Source organism: Phycomyces blakesleeanus (genome assembly GCF_001638985.1).
Source record: "Phycomyces blakesleeanus NRRL 1555(-) unplaced genomic scaffold PHYBLscaffold_1, whole genome shotgun sequence".
Lineage (NCBI taxonomy): Eukaryota > Fungi > Mucoromycota > Mucoromycetes > Mucorales > Phycomycetaceae > Phycomyces > Phycomyces blakesleeanus.
The window spans coordinates 4,268,906-4,283,573 of NW_017265134.1; the positions used below are offsets into that span (position 1 = coordinate 4,268,906).

At 35.9% G+C, this 14,668-nt stretch overlaps 6 protein-coding genes across 6 annotated transcripts; 2 read left to right on the top strand and 4 right to left on the bottom strand.

Moving 5' to 3' along the window:
• Positions 1–1,777: 1,777 nt before the first annotated feature.
• On the top strand, positions 1,778–2,077 carry PHYBLDRAFT_139061 (hypothetical protein; the record flags this gene model as incomplete). Its single annotated transcript, XM_018430150.1, has 1 exon — positions 1,778–2,077. The coding sequence occupies one exon, from the start codon at positions 1,778–1,780 to the stop codon at positions 2,075–2,077; it is 300 nt and encodes a 99-aa protein (XP_018299558.1).
• A 66-nt stretch (positions 2,078–2,143) lies between these two features.
• PHYBLDRAFT_139062 (hypothetical protein) lies at positions 2,144–5,994 on the bottom strand (the record flags this gene model as incomplete). Its single annotated transcript, XM_018430151.1, has 7 exons — positions 2,144–2,342; positions 2,660–2,755; positions 2,819–2,928; positions 2,982–3,092; positions 3,187–3,216; positions 3,303–3,702; positions 4,067–5,994. The coding sequence occupies 7 exons, from the start codon at positions 5,992–5,994 to the stop codon at positions 2,144–2,146; spliced, it is 2,874 nt and encodes a 957-aa protein (XP_018299559.1).
• A 1,202-nt stretch (positions 5,995–7,196) lies between these two features.
• PHYBLDRAFT_139063 (hypothetical protein) lies at positions 7,197–7,556 on the top strand (the record flags this gene model as incomplete). The annotated part of the gene is made up of 1 exon (XM_018430152.1): positions 7,197–7,556. The coding sequence occupies one exon, from the start codon at positions 7,197–7,199 to the stop codon at positions 7,554–7,556; it is 360 nt and encodes a 119-aa protein (XP_018299560.1).
• Positions 7,557–8,340: 784 nt separating this feature from the next.
• On the bottom strand, positions 8,341–8,939 carry PHYBLDRAFT_157149 (hypothetical protein). The gene is made up of 2 exons (XM_018433574.1): positions 8,857–8,939; positions 8,341–8,792 (listed from the first exon to the last, which is right to left on the bottom strand). The coding sequence occupies exon 2, from the start codon at positions 8,699–8,701 to the stop codon at positions 8,381–8,383; it is 321 nt and encodes a 106-aa protein (XP_018299561.1). The 5' UTR covers positions 8,702–8,792; positions 8,857–8,939; the 3' UTR covers positions 8,341–8,380.
• A 641-nt stretch (positions 8,940–9,580) lies between these two features.
• On the bottom strand, positions 9,581–10,394 carry PHYBLDRAFT_157150 (hypothetical protein). Its single transcript, XM_018433575.1, has 2 exons — positions 9,853–10,394; positions 9,581–9,691 (listed from the first exon to the last, which is right to left on the bottom strand). Exon 1 carries the CDS (start codon positions 10,373–10,375, stop codon positions 10,133–10,135), a length of 243 nt encoding a protein of 80 aa, XP_018299562.1. The 5' UTR covers positions 10,376–10,394; the 3' UTR covers positions 9,581–9,691; positions 9,853–10,132.
• Positions 10,395–11,163: 769 nt separating this feature from the next.
• Positions 11,164–13,000, bottom strand: PHYBLDRAFT_139065 (hypothetical protein; the record flags this gene model as incomplete). The annotated part of the gene is made up of 3 exons (XM_018430153.1): positions 11,164–11,321; positions 11,474–12,002; positions 12,194–13,000. The coding sequence occupies 3 exons, from the start codon at positions 12,998–13,000 to the stop codon at positions 11,164–11,166; spliced, it is 1,494 nt and encodes a 497-aa protein (XP_018299563.1).
• Between the last annotated feature and the right edge of the window lie 1,668 nt (positions 13,001–14,668).

A 14,668-nucleotide genomic window follows, 5' to 3' on the forward strand; every position in this document is an offset into this window, starting at 1 on the left:
TACCACACTCCCAGTTGAACATACTTATACTTAAAATTATATTAATGGCAACGTTAGTCAATTGGACTTGAATAACCAAAAACAACCGATGTGCTAAAAACAAATATCATATATGCTTGGACGAGACAGACAAAATAAATAGATCTCTTGCATGGGAGATTGGGGAGTACGACATTGAATATGCTCAGACGCTCTGTAAAGGGTTTATGAACAATTACATTTCTGCTTATAGTACTGTGAACAAAAAGGTGGGTGGCTTCAGTAGAATTTTTTTTAAAAGAAAATGCTTAAGGGTCTTGAGGGTGTGTAGGTAGATGTGTATTTTAAAGTAGAATTTTGGTTTAATGGTGATTCATTCTATATATATATCTTTCCTTTTCAAATTTTTCTATCCCTTTGCTATTTCTTTGTTACTTCAGCTAAACAAGTGAAGTCATATCTCCCTTTCATTTACTTTCTTGTATCATGATTCTAAATGTTTTATCTTTGTAGTATTCTCAAGGAATAATGAGCTATTAAGAACCAAAGAAACCTCGGAAATCAGATCTTGACTTTAGAGCCTTTTTCATTCAATCCAAATCTGCTGTATGTTATTGTGTTGGTAAAAAAGAACTCTATCGAAAATTTTGTAGTGATTGTAGATATTTAGAGGACTCTAGTAATTAAGAGGATTTAAGTTATTATGCGGGCACAGAACTATACAGCCATTTTGGGACACAACGTTTACAACGTATATAGCTTGTATAGCTTGTATATATATATATATATTGCACGTTAAAGTAATATTATTATAATAGGTTTGCTAATTAAATCTAGCTGGAAACTATATTATACGGGAATAAATCAGGACGTTATTAATTAACTACTAATTTGACTTCTATAAGTTACTACTGATAGTTAGGGATCGGATTTAATTGCTGTGTGCTTAACCACCTTCCGCTTTACATGAGTTAAATATACAATAAGAAAGTCCCAATTAAAGCAAAGGTAGCTCCCCACAGAAACATTGTGCTCAAACCATTAGCAAAACAAAAAGTATATAGCATGTATAAAAACAACTAGGTTCGGACGTCAATATCTGTGAGCAGATGCAAAAAAAAAAAACGGATAGCAAATATTTCCGATGGATGTTATACATTTACCCGTGTGGTGTGGATAGATTATATGCCTTTTTTATATACTTCCTTAACAAATTAAGTCTTTTTTAGAGTAGTAAATATCTCCACGAATTCACACTTGTTTCTTCTCTGAAAAGCATCGGAAGATCCATATTTACGTTTTACACAACTTTACTTAATAGACGAAAAAGAAAATTTTCCAAACTTTTTTTCAGTTGCCCTGTGAGTAAAAGTGGGTATCGAAAATGGACTTTTTTGGTGCAAATAGCCCAATTTACAGTGGATCAAGATTTTATAGAGTGAAAATGTGGGATGTTTTGGTCGATATTTGAGCAATTAATGCCCTAAACTGCTGATAGTGTGGATCTTAATGTGTCTAACCAGGTTGCTTATAGTCATAGAGGCTGTTATATTTTATGAACTGTGATATATAGCTGATTTTTGGTATATAATTTGCCAATTTGATCAAAATTATTATTTTCGTTGTTGACAATTAAATAGCTGGTGTGGACAGACTAAAAGTTCAAAAAAAGGTAAAAAAAAAGGGCAAAATTAATTAAAACTATCGACCAATTATATTTAAAGTTTTGCTCTTTTTTGCCCTTTTTTTGAACTTTTAATCTGTCTACACCAACTGTCTTTCAATTACAAAAAAAAACATGGCGATCTTCTCTCCGGTCCTTCTCAACTTTACTCTCGAAACCCTTGTTCTCTCTATTTTCGCAAACCACACATTCCTAGAGCTTACCTTACACTGCTCAAGCCCTCCACTGACTATTAAATTACTGACATATACCAATGATGTGTTTGGATGCTTATTCAATCCTGCAGACATCACTCGACTACAAAACCACCTAAAACTCAATGTCTGGCCCTCGAATGCTCGTATTAATATGCACGAAAATCACGAAATATCCTTCTCAGATGATCTCTTCCATCATTGGAATGCTCCTCTTTAACAAGTAGGGATCCCGGCTTAGTATGGTCGGCCTTCGCCAAAACCCGAGATATATTTAGGGTATCCTCTACTTCAATCCCCTGCCTAACGCAACCACGCCGCCAACCGGTTTCTTACCACCGCCTGCATCTTTCTCAACATTAACCCACAATACTTTCCCTCGATTTGTGGTCGAGCAACGATTGTTAACATTTTCATTCCCGCTACTCTGTGGCATGACCTTCGTCTCGCCTGCTTCCCCATTACTTTCCTCAAGTCGCTTCAATCTGCAGTAAGTAAATTCATCACTCATCGTATGTTCCTACTCAATCACGCATCATAATGATTGGCGATTCTGGGAGTGTCTTAGAAAGCCTCCAAATTATGAGAGGATCAAGTAAAATGGTCACAATAGTATGTATAATGTATGAGATGCAAAACCGACTACAGTAAATGGAGAAAGGGAAGAGGAAGAGAATGAAGAATACTATAAAATCAATCAAAGTGCGCCTGGTCGAGACAGGTATATGGTGGATTATATGCAGCAGAGGTAAGGTTAAAGGCAGAAAAAGGCATATTGTCAAAAAAAAAGCCCGGTATGCACGCCAAACTGCCTGTAAAACGGCCCCGAGGGCTTGGGAGCTGGGAAGGAGGGGTCATATATTCGGAAATTGCACGTTTAAAATAGAGGAGACTACTGCTTGAGGAAAAAAAAGAAAAGAGGAAACCACTGGGAGAGGACTGTCTTCCAAATTGGTCATACGTTAGAGTAGGTATCATAAGGTGTTTGGGTGTTTGGGGGTCTAGAGGAGGTGCAGGGATAGGTGTCATTCTGGGATTACAACGATGGTGGGCATAATACGGTTCAGCAAGCTTCCGCAAGAGATGTGAGAGAGAGGGAAAGACCAGACTAGTTTCCACTGTACAAGGATAGGTGTGTGAGATCTAGGACGACGCTTAGGAATGGTGTTTACGCGGTGAATATGGAAAGATTGCGAAGAAAAAAATTGGATGAAAGACGAAGCAAAGAGAGAGGCCTGTAGAAGAAGAGGAGAGATGCGCCAAATTCGGTATCAAAAAGTAGGAGATGCATGGAGATAAGATGTAAGTATATAACAGAACAGTAGGTACCTTGAACGGATCACCGGGAAATGCAGTGTCCTTTAGACAAGGGAGTAATTACTAGATGAACAAGAGAAGGGAAAAGAGAGCTATAAGAACATATATTTGATATATTTTCATGGTACCAAAACCTTGAGGAATGACATAAGAAGATGAGACTGGGTACCATATGTAATTGAGAAGAAGCGCCAGACAGGACGCCAGCGACAATTCACTGGCATGCCGAGATTGGGATATATAATCGAAAGTATTGAAGAACAAAGCGAAAGAGCGGCGGCGAAGAAGACACAGGGATGACTGGAAAGGTGGGGAAAAGAAGATATAGAGTGGATCATATGGTAGACAGGAGGGAGAACAGACCAAGGACACAAGGTAGGAACGGATCCATAGAATGGAGAGTGAAAGCGTAGACGTATTTGCCGGAGGGATGGAATGAGCCAGCAAAACTGTAGAAAGGCTTGGATTTTGCGTGGACTCAGAATCTCAAGGCCACCAAAGGATTGAGAGAGGCAAAGAGTAGTGTAACTAATTGAAGGGAGGCCTACGATACTTGAAAGTCTTATATATTATGGAGTGAATATTGACAAAGAAAGTGATATTGAATATACTAAAGCAATCAAAATAATAAATAACCATTATAAATTATGAACTTGGCTACCTTGTTTTTATACATATAAATATACTTTAAGTTTTCTTATGAGAATATAAAAGAACAATGTGAAAGTATTCAGTCTGTAGGTGTATATCTTATATATACGCATGTCACTTTACAGGATAACAAAGGAATGAGAACAATACAATATATAATTTATATAAATTTGGTTTTTAATTTATTTTCTAATTCATTTCATTTCATTTTTTAAAAGGGCCTATTATACAGCCTATTTACTAACGCTCGACAAAATCTGATTCACATATATAAGGACGGTATTGAATTTTGCCAAATCTTAGTTCGGCGTAACCTTTGTAAAGTTCATACTTCCAGGCGTCAGTCAGGTCGTCTCCATTATACGAGCTGTCATCAATTGAAATCGCATCGATTTGGTTGGATTGAAAGTTTTTATAGTATTCAATCGCAATATTGGCTTCATCCTTTGAAATTTCTGTAGTGTTTAGGGTCTCTTCCCCAGTATATGCCATATCATTATATGTGTAGAGCCATGTGATATTGTTACATTCTGTTCTCGGGTAGTTTGAATCTATTTCTGTTCTTTTTATTGTGTCCCTTTCATTTGACAGCGGATTATCATGTAATTCAGATAAGAGTACCAGACTGGCCCAATCGTCATAACTATGTACTCGGTCTGATCCGTGGAATTGAACCTGGCCAATTTTCAAAGTCTTTAAGAAAGTATGTGACATGTCGATTAACAAACATCCGGTTTTTTCGCAAACAGATTCGCCAATCCACAAAGACCTCAAATCCATACGTTTCAGATTTCTACATCTGAAAGAGATGCAAGTAAGTACTTCAGGCGCTATAGAGCATTTCTCCAATGTCAAAGATTGAAGGCTATGCTGATGCTGATCTGTCTCTTCAGTTGTCGTTCTTGACTTAATTAACAATCTTCCACCACAAATTTCTAGCTGTTTGAGGGCCACACATCTGTCCAATATGTCATCTATATAAAGCGACACATCGCTGCCGCTGATGCAAAGGTTTGTCAAAAACGGGCAGTAAGAGGGTATTTCCATGACTGAATTCTGGTCCACCTCTCTATATAAAAACCCTGTAAGAGAAAGAGTCTCGAGTGTTTCAGAAAAGGATTGTATAATTCTGCTGAAATCCACTGGGTTTGAATCGTCTACTGCGTAATGATTTGTTGCATCCAATGACAAATGCTTAAGAGGAACTCTTAATGCACAAAGCAATTCCCATAAAATAAGATCGGAAAACTCGAAATATCTGTCGGTAGTGAGATCAAATGTTTCAAGGTGCTGAAATGCGTTGGGGTTGGATCGAAAAAGAGATATCATTGTTTGCCTCTCGTCTGAGCTTATCGCATCAGAGCATATGTTCGTAGCTTCTAGCTTTAGATATCGCAAGTTTGGATACTTGTAGCCAAAATAGTATAGCCATAAAGGATTCCATTCGTTCCAGTTTCTACTAAATTCACCGTCATGGTTTTCGTATTTTTTCGAGCTTATATCCAGGGACGTCACGGAAAGTGCCGGCGTCGTGTATGGAATTGTGTTCAGTGTAGTCAAAAAGTCAGAACTGAGATACATTTCAGCGTCAATAAACGATAGGCTTTGCAAGTTTTGGTGCATGTTGTTAAAGTCCTCCACACCGAACTCCAAGCGAAAACCATCTCCGCACTTAATTATTTGTAATTGTTGGAGCATGTTACATGTATTTATAAATTCAGGCAGTTCTTTTGTTGATTGTCTTTCTGTATATGCGCTGTATTTTACTATCAAGATTTCCAGAGAATTCCATATGTTGTCTGATCTTGTTGTATCTGTGTAAATATATTTATATATTTCACCGTTTAAATCCAAGCGCTTCAGGTTTGGTAGGTATCTGAATAATTCAGAGAATTGTATCGCTAATATTTCTGGCGCAGAGCAATAATAATTTATGTGTAGACTGTAAACCCAGGGGCCGCGAAATATGGATGTACTTTGGGAGACTTTAACCATGTCGATAAGATTCTGCAAGCTATCACAGTCATGAATATATATGTTTTTCCACAGAATCTCTTGAAACATGTATCTCCATCCCTTGCACGAAAGAGAACAAGAGCGTTTGTCCTCTCGCGATAAAAGATCAGCTACTTTCAAAAGAATTTCGAATGGTAATTCTGAAAACCCCATTATAATAGTTATAGAGAGAGAGACACACACACAAAAGACAAATGCATTGATATATATATATATAAGATTACAATCCAAAACTAGAAGAAATTACTGCGGCAAGTTGATATTATGAGACACAAATCTGGGTGTAATGGAATAATTGAGGTAACCATAAAGATGTACAAGGCGCAGTCAGTTCTTTACACAAAAGTAATTGAATATAAAAGATACTATTAGTATACAGGCGCCACCAAAATAGCATGCTCATATATGAATATGATCAATGTCAAATATATATAATCAGTTCAAGTTGTTGCTATAGTTTTTATTTTTGGCCTTAATAAAACTATTGTACTGTGAACATATAGCAAACTAACACCCTGTTACTTTGGCTTTTGTAACACAATATCTTTTTTCTAAATAAGGACAAAAAAAGAAGACACACTTGGAAAGCGGAGGGAATTATTAGAGCATCTCCAACAGTGAATTAACTTTTATCTTATCTAAAACTAAACACCACCACTTTAGCTAAAGAAAATGTCACTTTAACAAACAGTTCGATTTATCTATTTTTTTTAAAATAAATAACTTTCGATAGCCGTTTCCAGCAATCACTTTTAAATCCTTGTTAACTTTAGCAAAAATATAAAACAAAATTCAGCTGTTGGAGGCACCACTTGTAGCTAAAATGTTAAATTTAATATAACAGTGGAGTTAAAAGGGACTGTTGGAGATTCTCTTATATCAAATTGCACATATAAATTATTAGGCTAAACAGACTGCAAAAAAATCTTGGGAGTAATAAATCAAAGATGTTCATAGAGAATAATTAAGGTGACGTGAATCAATTGGTATAGGGGACAAATTTGTTTTTGATTCTCGATAGGGGGGTAATCATGGATTATGGATTATGGATCATGGATCATTGATTATTATTTTTGGCTGTGGGTTTTGTGGATCAGGATTTTTGGCTGTATTTTCCGATAGATGCCAAACATCAGATACGATGACCCCTTGTCTTTGGCCTAAAAATGGCAAGAAATTGAAGAAGAAGCATATAAACCTCTACTGACACCCAACGAGCATGGACCTTTTGAAATAGTATATAAAGGCTTGACATTTTTGCACTTCTTTCCTTTTTATTACATACTTTTAACCTCATCTCTTCTATCAAGCCTTTCTTTACCTTTACCTTTACACCACACAACCAACACTCTACAATGCAGATCCTCTCTATCCAAAAGCGTATTATCTCAAAGTGCCAGCGTCGCCAGTCTTCAACTACTAATACCACAAGCCGCGTTTCCACGTTCACTTCATCAATGGATCAATGCATGAAAGGCCTCGCTTCAGTCAAGAAAGCCTTTAGCTGTAACAAAGTCCAAAACACAGTCGCACCTTCAATGATTTCATCTTCATCGACGATCTCTGATGCCTCCTTTGTTTCTGCACTTTCTGATGACGAGAACTTTTCCAAATCTTGCCCAGTATCTGAAAAATCTATGGCCCTGGATTCAATTATCTTTGATCATCCTTCAGTCACAGTCCGCATTAGACCAGCTGCCTATCGCTCCTCTTAAATCGATTTCAATCATTTGTACATACAACCACTGTAAAAGAAAATACTCATATATCCACATACCCATATACCCACCTATACACTGTATCATAAGCCAGCCCTTTTTCAACCAAAAAATATATATAGAATATACACTGCAATGTCTATACATCATCAAAATTATCACACCCAAACAAGAAAGCTCCCTAAAACAAACTCCTAAAATAAAATATAAAAAAGAGAACCACAAACAATATATGTGGTTGCTCTTTTGTTTTCAATACCAATAAATACATTTCTCTCATATTTCTCTTAAAAAACATCCCTTTTTTATAGAAAAAGGTTGCTTAAATCCATGTATTTGGGCTATTTCATTTATTTGCCTCTTTTACAGCTGCTATATAAAAGCATCTTCCGCTTTAGAATTAAGATTAAAGATATGTGTGTATGTGTAATACTCATCACTTTTGACGATATAATAAGAGCAGCTCAAGTAGTGTATAGTAATTACACCCATAATCACAGCAGTACTAGATGGGCTAAATGGGTTTTCTTTCCTTAAAATAAAAGGATACATACTGATATATGTATATAATTAGCCAATAGAACCAGATTTTTTTTTACAATTAGTGAAAGCGTCTGTGATTTACTGTGAGGATAAAATCTACTGTGTCCCTGGTATTACTGACTCTCAACTTAACGGTGCTCCTCTTGGTTTATGACTTTACTCATTCACTCTTTATTTTTCATCTTATCACCCTCAGAATTAAACACTATGTTATTCTTATTATCACTATTATGCATATGCGTGTCTCTTACTTTCGTTTTATATCTCATCTTAGTTTATTACAAAAAGGGACCATGGTACAACGGATATAATACAACAGGATCAAATTCAACCTTGCCAAACCTCAATTCGCCATATCTTTTGTCAAGTTCGCATTTGTTACAGATATATTGGTAGTCTATACCATATAGTCTACTATATTGTAGTAGCTGGTTGCTATTATTGTACCGAAAGATTTGATAGTATTCAAGTGCGATATCGGCTTCTTTCTTTGAAAGTCTTCCAGTCCTTAGCTCATATATCTTAGAATTGAAAGGGCCCAAATATGTGTAGAGCCAATCGATAGTATATATTGCTACTGTAGGGTATTTTGAGCCCATCTTATTCTCATCTGATAATGTGGCATCGTTTAATTGAAACAAGAGGGTCGGACGACTAAAATCATATAAATCTGTTTCTTGGTTTGATGTGCTGTATCGAATTTGGCCAATATTCAGAGTCGTTAAAAAAGTGTGTGACATGTTGAGTAACATACATCCGGTTTTTTCACAGATAGATCCCATAATGCACAAAGTGTTCAAAGTCATATGCTGTAGATTTTTACATCTTAATGAGAGGTGAGAGAATACTTTAGCGGCTACAGAGAATTCATGTAACGTCAGAGTTCGTAATCCATACTGCTGTTTTGGTCCATCAGTTACCATGTCTGAATTAATTAGCAATTTTCCACCGCAAAATTTCAGCTGTTTGAGAGCCACACATTTGTCCAATAAATCAGCTATATCAAGAGATAGATTGCTGCCACTAATGCAAAGACTCTTCAGGAGTGGATAGTAATAGGATAGTTCGAAAGTCGGATATTGTTCATTGTAGTTACATATAAACCCTATAACTGAAAGGCTCTCGAGTGTCTCGGAAAAGGATTGTAGAATTCTGCTGACATCCAATGGGTATGAATTGCCTACCTCACCCCTTTGTGTTGCTTCTAACATCAAATGCTTGAGAGGAACGTTTAATGCGCAAAACAATTCCCACAAGACAAAGTCGAAATTCTCAAAGTATTTATCGGTCTTGAGATCGAATGCTTCCAGCTGACGGAATGTCTTTGGATTGGATTGAAAAAGAGATATCATTGTTTCCCTCTCTTCCGAGCTTTTCGAGTCAACCAATGATCTCTTGACTACTAGTGTCAGGGAACGCAGGCTTGGGTACTTGTAACCAAAATAATACAACCACAGAGGATTCCAGCTATTTCTTTCATCTTCGTACCGACTCGTATTAATATATAGAGATGTCACGGCAAACGCCTGTGTCGTATTTGGAATTGTGTCCAGTGTTGTCGAAAAGTCAGGGCTGAGATATAATACAAGCTTGATAGCCGATAGGTTTTTCAAATGTTGGTGAATGCTTTCAAAGTAGCTCACAGTAAACACCGTTCCACAAGAGCCGGCGTTATCAAAAATGTCTAATCTCTGGAGCATGCTGCACGCGTTTACAAATTCGACAAGGTCTTTTGCTAGCTGTAGCTTACTAGTTTCTTTGCAACAAATTCGTAAACTTCTTAGAGACTTCCATACGTTGTCTGATATTCTTTTCTTAATATCGAGTGGGATTTTTGCTGGCTGTAGCCCATTAATTTCTTTGTGAGGATCTCTCAGACATCTTGTATACCTCATTGAGTCGCTTGATCTTAATAACTTTGTGTAAGTATATTCACCGAATATAATAGGTACGTCGAGGCACTGCAAGTTTGGCAGACATCTTAATAAATCACAAAATTCTGTATCTAATAATTGTGTCACAGAGAAATACTAGGATATGTGCAGACTGTGAACCCAAATGCTGTGTAATGTGGGCACATTTTTGGAACCTTTTATGATTTTGGTAAGCGTTAGGGCGTCGTCGTAGGATACAAATCGCTTATCTCTGCATAAAGCCTTTTGAAATGCATATCTCCATCCTTTACACGTAAGGGCACAAGAAAGCTTGGCCCGCTTCGACAGATTATCAGCAATTTTTGTAAGAATTTCAAATGGTAGATCTGAGTATCTCATAATGATAAATATATAAAGATAAAGAGGTAAAGAGGTAAAGAGGAGAGAAACAAATATATTGAATTATTTATATATATCCAAAATTTAAATCGACGAATAGGAGACATATATCCCGGTAAACTGATATGGTGAGTTACAAATCAGGTTGCATTTGGATCCTTGGTGGTAGCCATAAATAAATACAAGGCGCAATCAGCTGTCTACACAAGGAACTTGAAATTAAAAGAAAGTTTTTAGTACTGTATAAAGAAGATGCTCATATAAGAATATACTTGATATCAGATAGTTACAGTCAGTTCAAGTTTGTTCCAATATACTTTATATTTTGTACTATATTAAAAGAAAGAATTGAACAATAAAGATGTAGCAAACCAACACCTTGTTCATCTAACTTTCATAACACATGATCAATTCTCTAAGGAGAGCAAAAAAGGAGACAAACTTGAGAAGTGGAAAGAAACATAAACATCTTAAAGCAATAAGGTTTCCAAGAGCGATTACATATTTATTTTCCCAATGGAAGGCTAATGGTCACTTTGTATATGATGAGTACATGAGAAGAGTTAACTAATGCATGTAGTAACCTAGCAACCTTACATATTAAGTTCTAAGCCAGAGCTTCTATGTCTTTAATATAGTATCAAAAACTTGGAAGCTATGGATTCGATATTTTGCTATTGAGTTTCTGTGTCTCGGTTTATCACTTTGCTCATTCACTGTTTATTTCTTGTCTTATCACAATTACATTAAGAACTTACAATACATATTACTTTATTTTTTTAAAATTTTTAAAAAGAGCTTGGGTCAAACCATATTTTTCCAACTACGTCTCCGCCTGATGGTTCTATAACATGCACAGATTCAACCTTTCCAAATCTAAATTGACCATATCCATTGTGAAGCTCGTATTCCCTCTCCATATATTTGACCTCTCCATCGTACAAGTCTTGATGTTTTATATTTTTGAGGGATTTTTAGATTGAAATGTTCGATAGTATTTAAATGCGATATCGGCTCCACTCTTTGAAAGTTTTGTAGGTTTTACTGTCTTATACTCATAATATGTAGATACGTTATATGTATAGAGCCAATCAATACGGTAACTTGTTAATATTGGGTGCTCTGGATCAATTTCATTTCTTTCCCTTTTGGTTTTTTCGTCTGTTAATGAAACGTCGTTTAATTGAGACAGAAGCGTCAGGAAACTATAATAGTATACATTTGTTTCTTTGTATGATGGATCGTATCGAAGATGACTGATATTCAGAGTCTTCAAGAAAGTATGAGGCATATCGAGTAGCAAGCACTCGGTTTTTTCACAAATAGATCCCTTGATGTGCAAAGTATCCAAAGCTATATGTTTTAAACCTCTACACCTAAGCGAGAGGTAATTGAATACTTCAGAGGCTACAGAGCCTCTTAATGTTAAAATCTGCAATCCGTGTTGCTGCTGTTTTGAATTCTTGGCTGTCGTGCTTGGAGTAATGAGCAATTCTTTACCACAAAAATCCAATTCTTTGAGGGCCGCGCATCTGTTCAATAAATTATCTAGAGCAAGAACCAAATCGATACTACAGCCAAAGCTCGATATAGTGATAATTTTTTGGAAAATTTGGGTCCGTGCCTGCTTATTATCACTATTTTTTGATATAGTGATAGATATAATTTGAATCCACCAGTATCACTATATCGAGCTCTGAGTTTATTTTTGTAGTATAAAAAAATAAATATAGTATATATTTTATTTAGCATTTTAAAGCAAGCCCAGTTTCTTAGACAAAATACTATGAATCCTATTAGAAAACAGTAGTCACTTACAGCGGCATTAGAAATATCACTAAATAATGCGCGGAGTAAGAAAAAAACACGCTCGATATAGTGATAGTGATAAAATTTCTGTCCACCATCCATATCACTATATCGAGCTTTGACTGTATTGATAAAAAGGTTCGTCAAAACCGGGTAGTAAGCTGATAGTCTGAAAGTCGGATCTTGGTCTGCAGGAATATATTTAAAGCTTTTAACTGAAAAACTCTGGAGTGTTTCAGAAAAGGATTCTAGAATTTCGTTAACGTCGATTGAACATGAAGCGTTTATATCCGACAATTGTGTTGAATGCAATATCAAATGCCTAAGAGGGAATCTTAATTCACGAAACAGTCTCAATAAAGGAAACTTAAAAATCGTGAAATATCTATCGGTCGTGAGATCGAATGTTTCCAGGTGCTTAAATGCGTTTGGATTGGATTGAAAAAGAGATATCTTTGGTCCCCTCTTGTCCGTAATTAATGTATTCGTCTGCGAGATCCTAGTATTTAACCTCAAGGAGCGCAAGTTTGGATATTTGTAGCCAAAATAGTACAACCACAAAGGATTCCATAACTTCCGACCTGGATCCATGATGTTGCTGTGTTGGTCCCAATTTATATTTAGAGTCGTCACTGCAAAAGCCGGCGCTGTGTTTGGGATTGTGTCCAGTGTAGGCAAAAAGTTATAACTGGGATATATGTGAACCGAGATAGACAATAGCTTTTTCAAGTTGTGGTGCATGTTGTGAAAGTCATCCATACAAAACTCGAAGCATTGGTTCCTTGGACCCTTGAGTATTTCTAGTTCTCGGAGCATGCTACACGCACTTAAAAATTCGAAGTCTATCTTTTCTTGTTCAAAATTACTGTCTTCCCATTGTATTTTTAGCGTTTCCAGAGACGTCCATATTTTTTCCGAGCTTGTTATGTCCGTATAGATGCGTTTATAGCTTATGAGTCATAGATCCAGACACCTCAATTTTGGCAGGTACTGGAGTAATTCAGAAAATTCTAAATATGATGTTTTTGTTCCACGGTAAGGACCATACATACGTAGGCTATAAACCCAGAGTCCGTATGGTATGAAAACACTTTGATTCTTTTTAATAATGTCGATAAGTTGTTGGACGCCACAGTATAAATTGAGTCGTATGTATCTCTACAGAGCCTTTTGAAATGGGTGTCTGCATCCCTTGCATGTCAGTGCACAAGAGCGTTTGTCATTTGTCGATAGATTATCAGAAACCTGCGCAAGGATTTCAAATGGTAGATCTGAGTATCCCATAATGATAAATAAATAAAGAGATAAAGAGATAAAGAGGTGAAGAGGTGAAGAGGTGAATATATTGAATTATATATATCTAAAATTTAAATTGATGAATAGAAGAAGACAAATATTGCGGTACGCTGATATTATTAGTTACGAATCCTGTTGTACTTGAGCTTTTTAGGGTAACCATAAATAAATACAAGGCGTAATCAGTTGTTCACATACAAAAAGCTTAAAATAAAAAAGACAGTTGTTGCTGCTGAAGAAGGAACATGTTCGTATATATGAATATACTTGATACCAAATAGTTACAGTCAGTTTAAGTTGTTTCTGTCGCTTCATTTCTGTACTTTATTAAAAGATTTATCCTGTAAATATACAGTATACTAACAGCTTGTTCATGTGGCTTTTATAACATACCACTTGTTTAATAAAGAACAAGAAATTAGAAGACAAACTCAGGTTAGTAAAGAGGAGTAGCAAACCATCAAAAGTAATAATGTTTCAGAATTGGACTACGGATGTCTTTTCACAGTAGGGGGTTAATGGTCACAGTATATAGGATGAGCACGTAGGATGAGTTGACGGATGCATGTAGTAACCTAGCAACCTTAAATATTAAGTTTTAAATCAAGGTGCTCTTCACGACCCCGACCCCTTTTCTTTTACGTCCCACCAGACTCATTCCCAAAACGTTCCCAAAACAATTTTGGAGCTATATGTTACTCAAGATATTTTTGGAGTACTTGATCTTTAAAATGCCATCATAATGTGTGCATTTTTTGTACTATTTCTTGTGTTCTTTATTTTGCAATATTTTTATTAAAACAAAACAACAATGAACTACAACTACCTTATTGACTTTGTTCTTGGAGAAGGAGGAGCCGAAGATTTTTTACAAGCATCGTATAATGCTTGCCCTTAGATTTTTCTAATTGATAAATGACTCAGAATAGCAAACAGATTCATTTAAAAGGCAATGAAATATAAGTAAAGAAATAAAATAGCACATTAACGTAGCTATTATTCTCATGAAAAGTAACAGTGTAACTATGACTGTTTAATATGCTGTATATGGGATGTTATTTCCCATTTTACTTCCTGTCGAAGGTGTATTTTCACCTTCGGCAAGTACAAGATTTTTTATCATTTTGGAAATTTCGTTACATAATTACTATATATATCAATAATCCTTATGTACGTTTTGGGAATGGG

What these genes read in the sequence shown, in the direction of transcription:
- PHYBLDRAFT_157150 (XM_018433575.1), bottom strand. Translation starts at nt 10,375, where the DNA reads ATGAGATACTCAGATCTACCATTTGAAATTCTTACAAAAATTGCTGAT.
- PHYBLDRAFT_157149 (XM_018433574.1), bottom strand. Translation starts at nt 8,701, where the DNA reads ATGGGCTCAAAATACCCTACAGTAGCAATATATACTATCGATTGGCTC.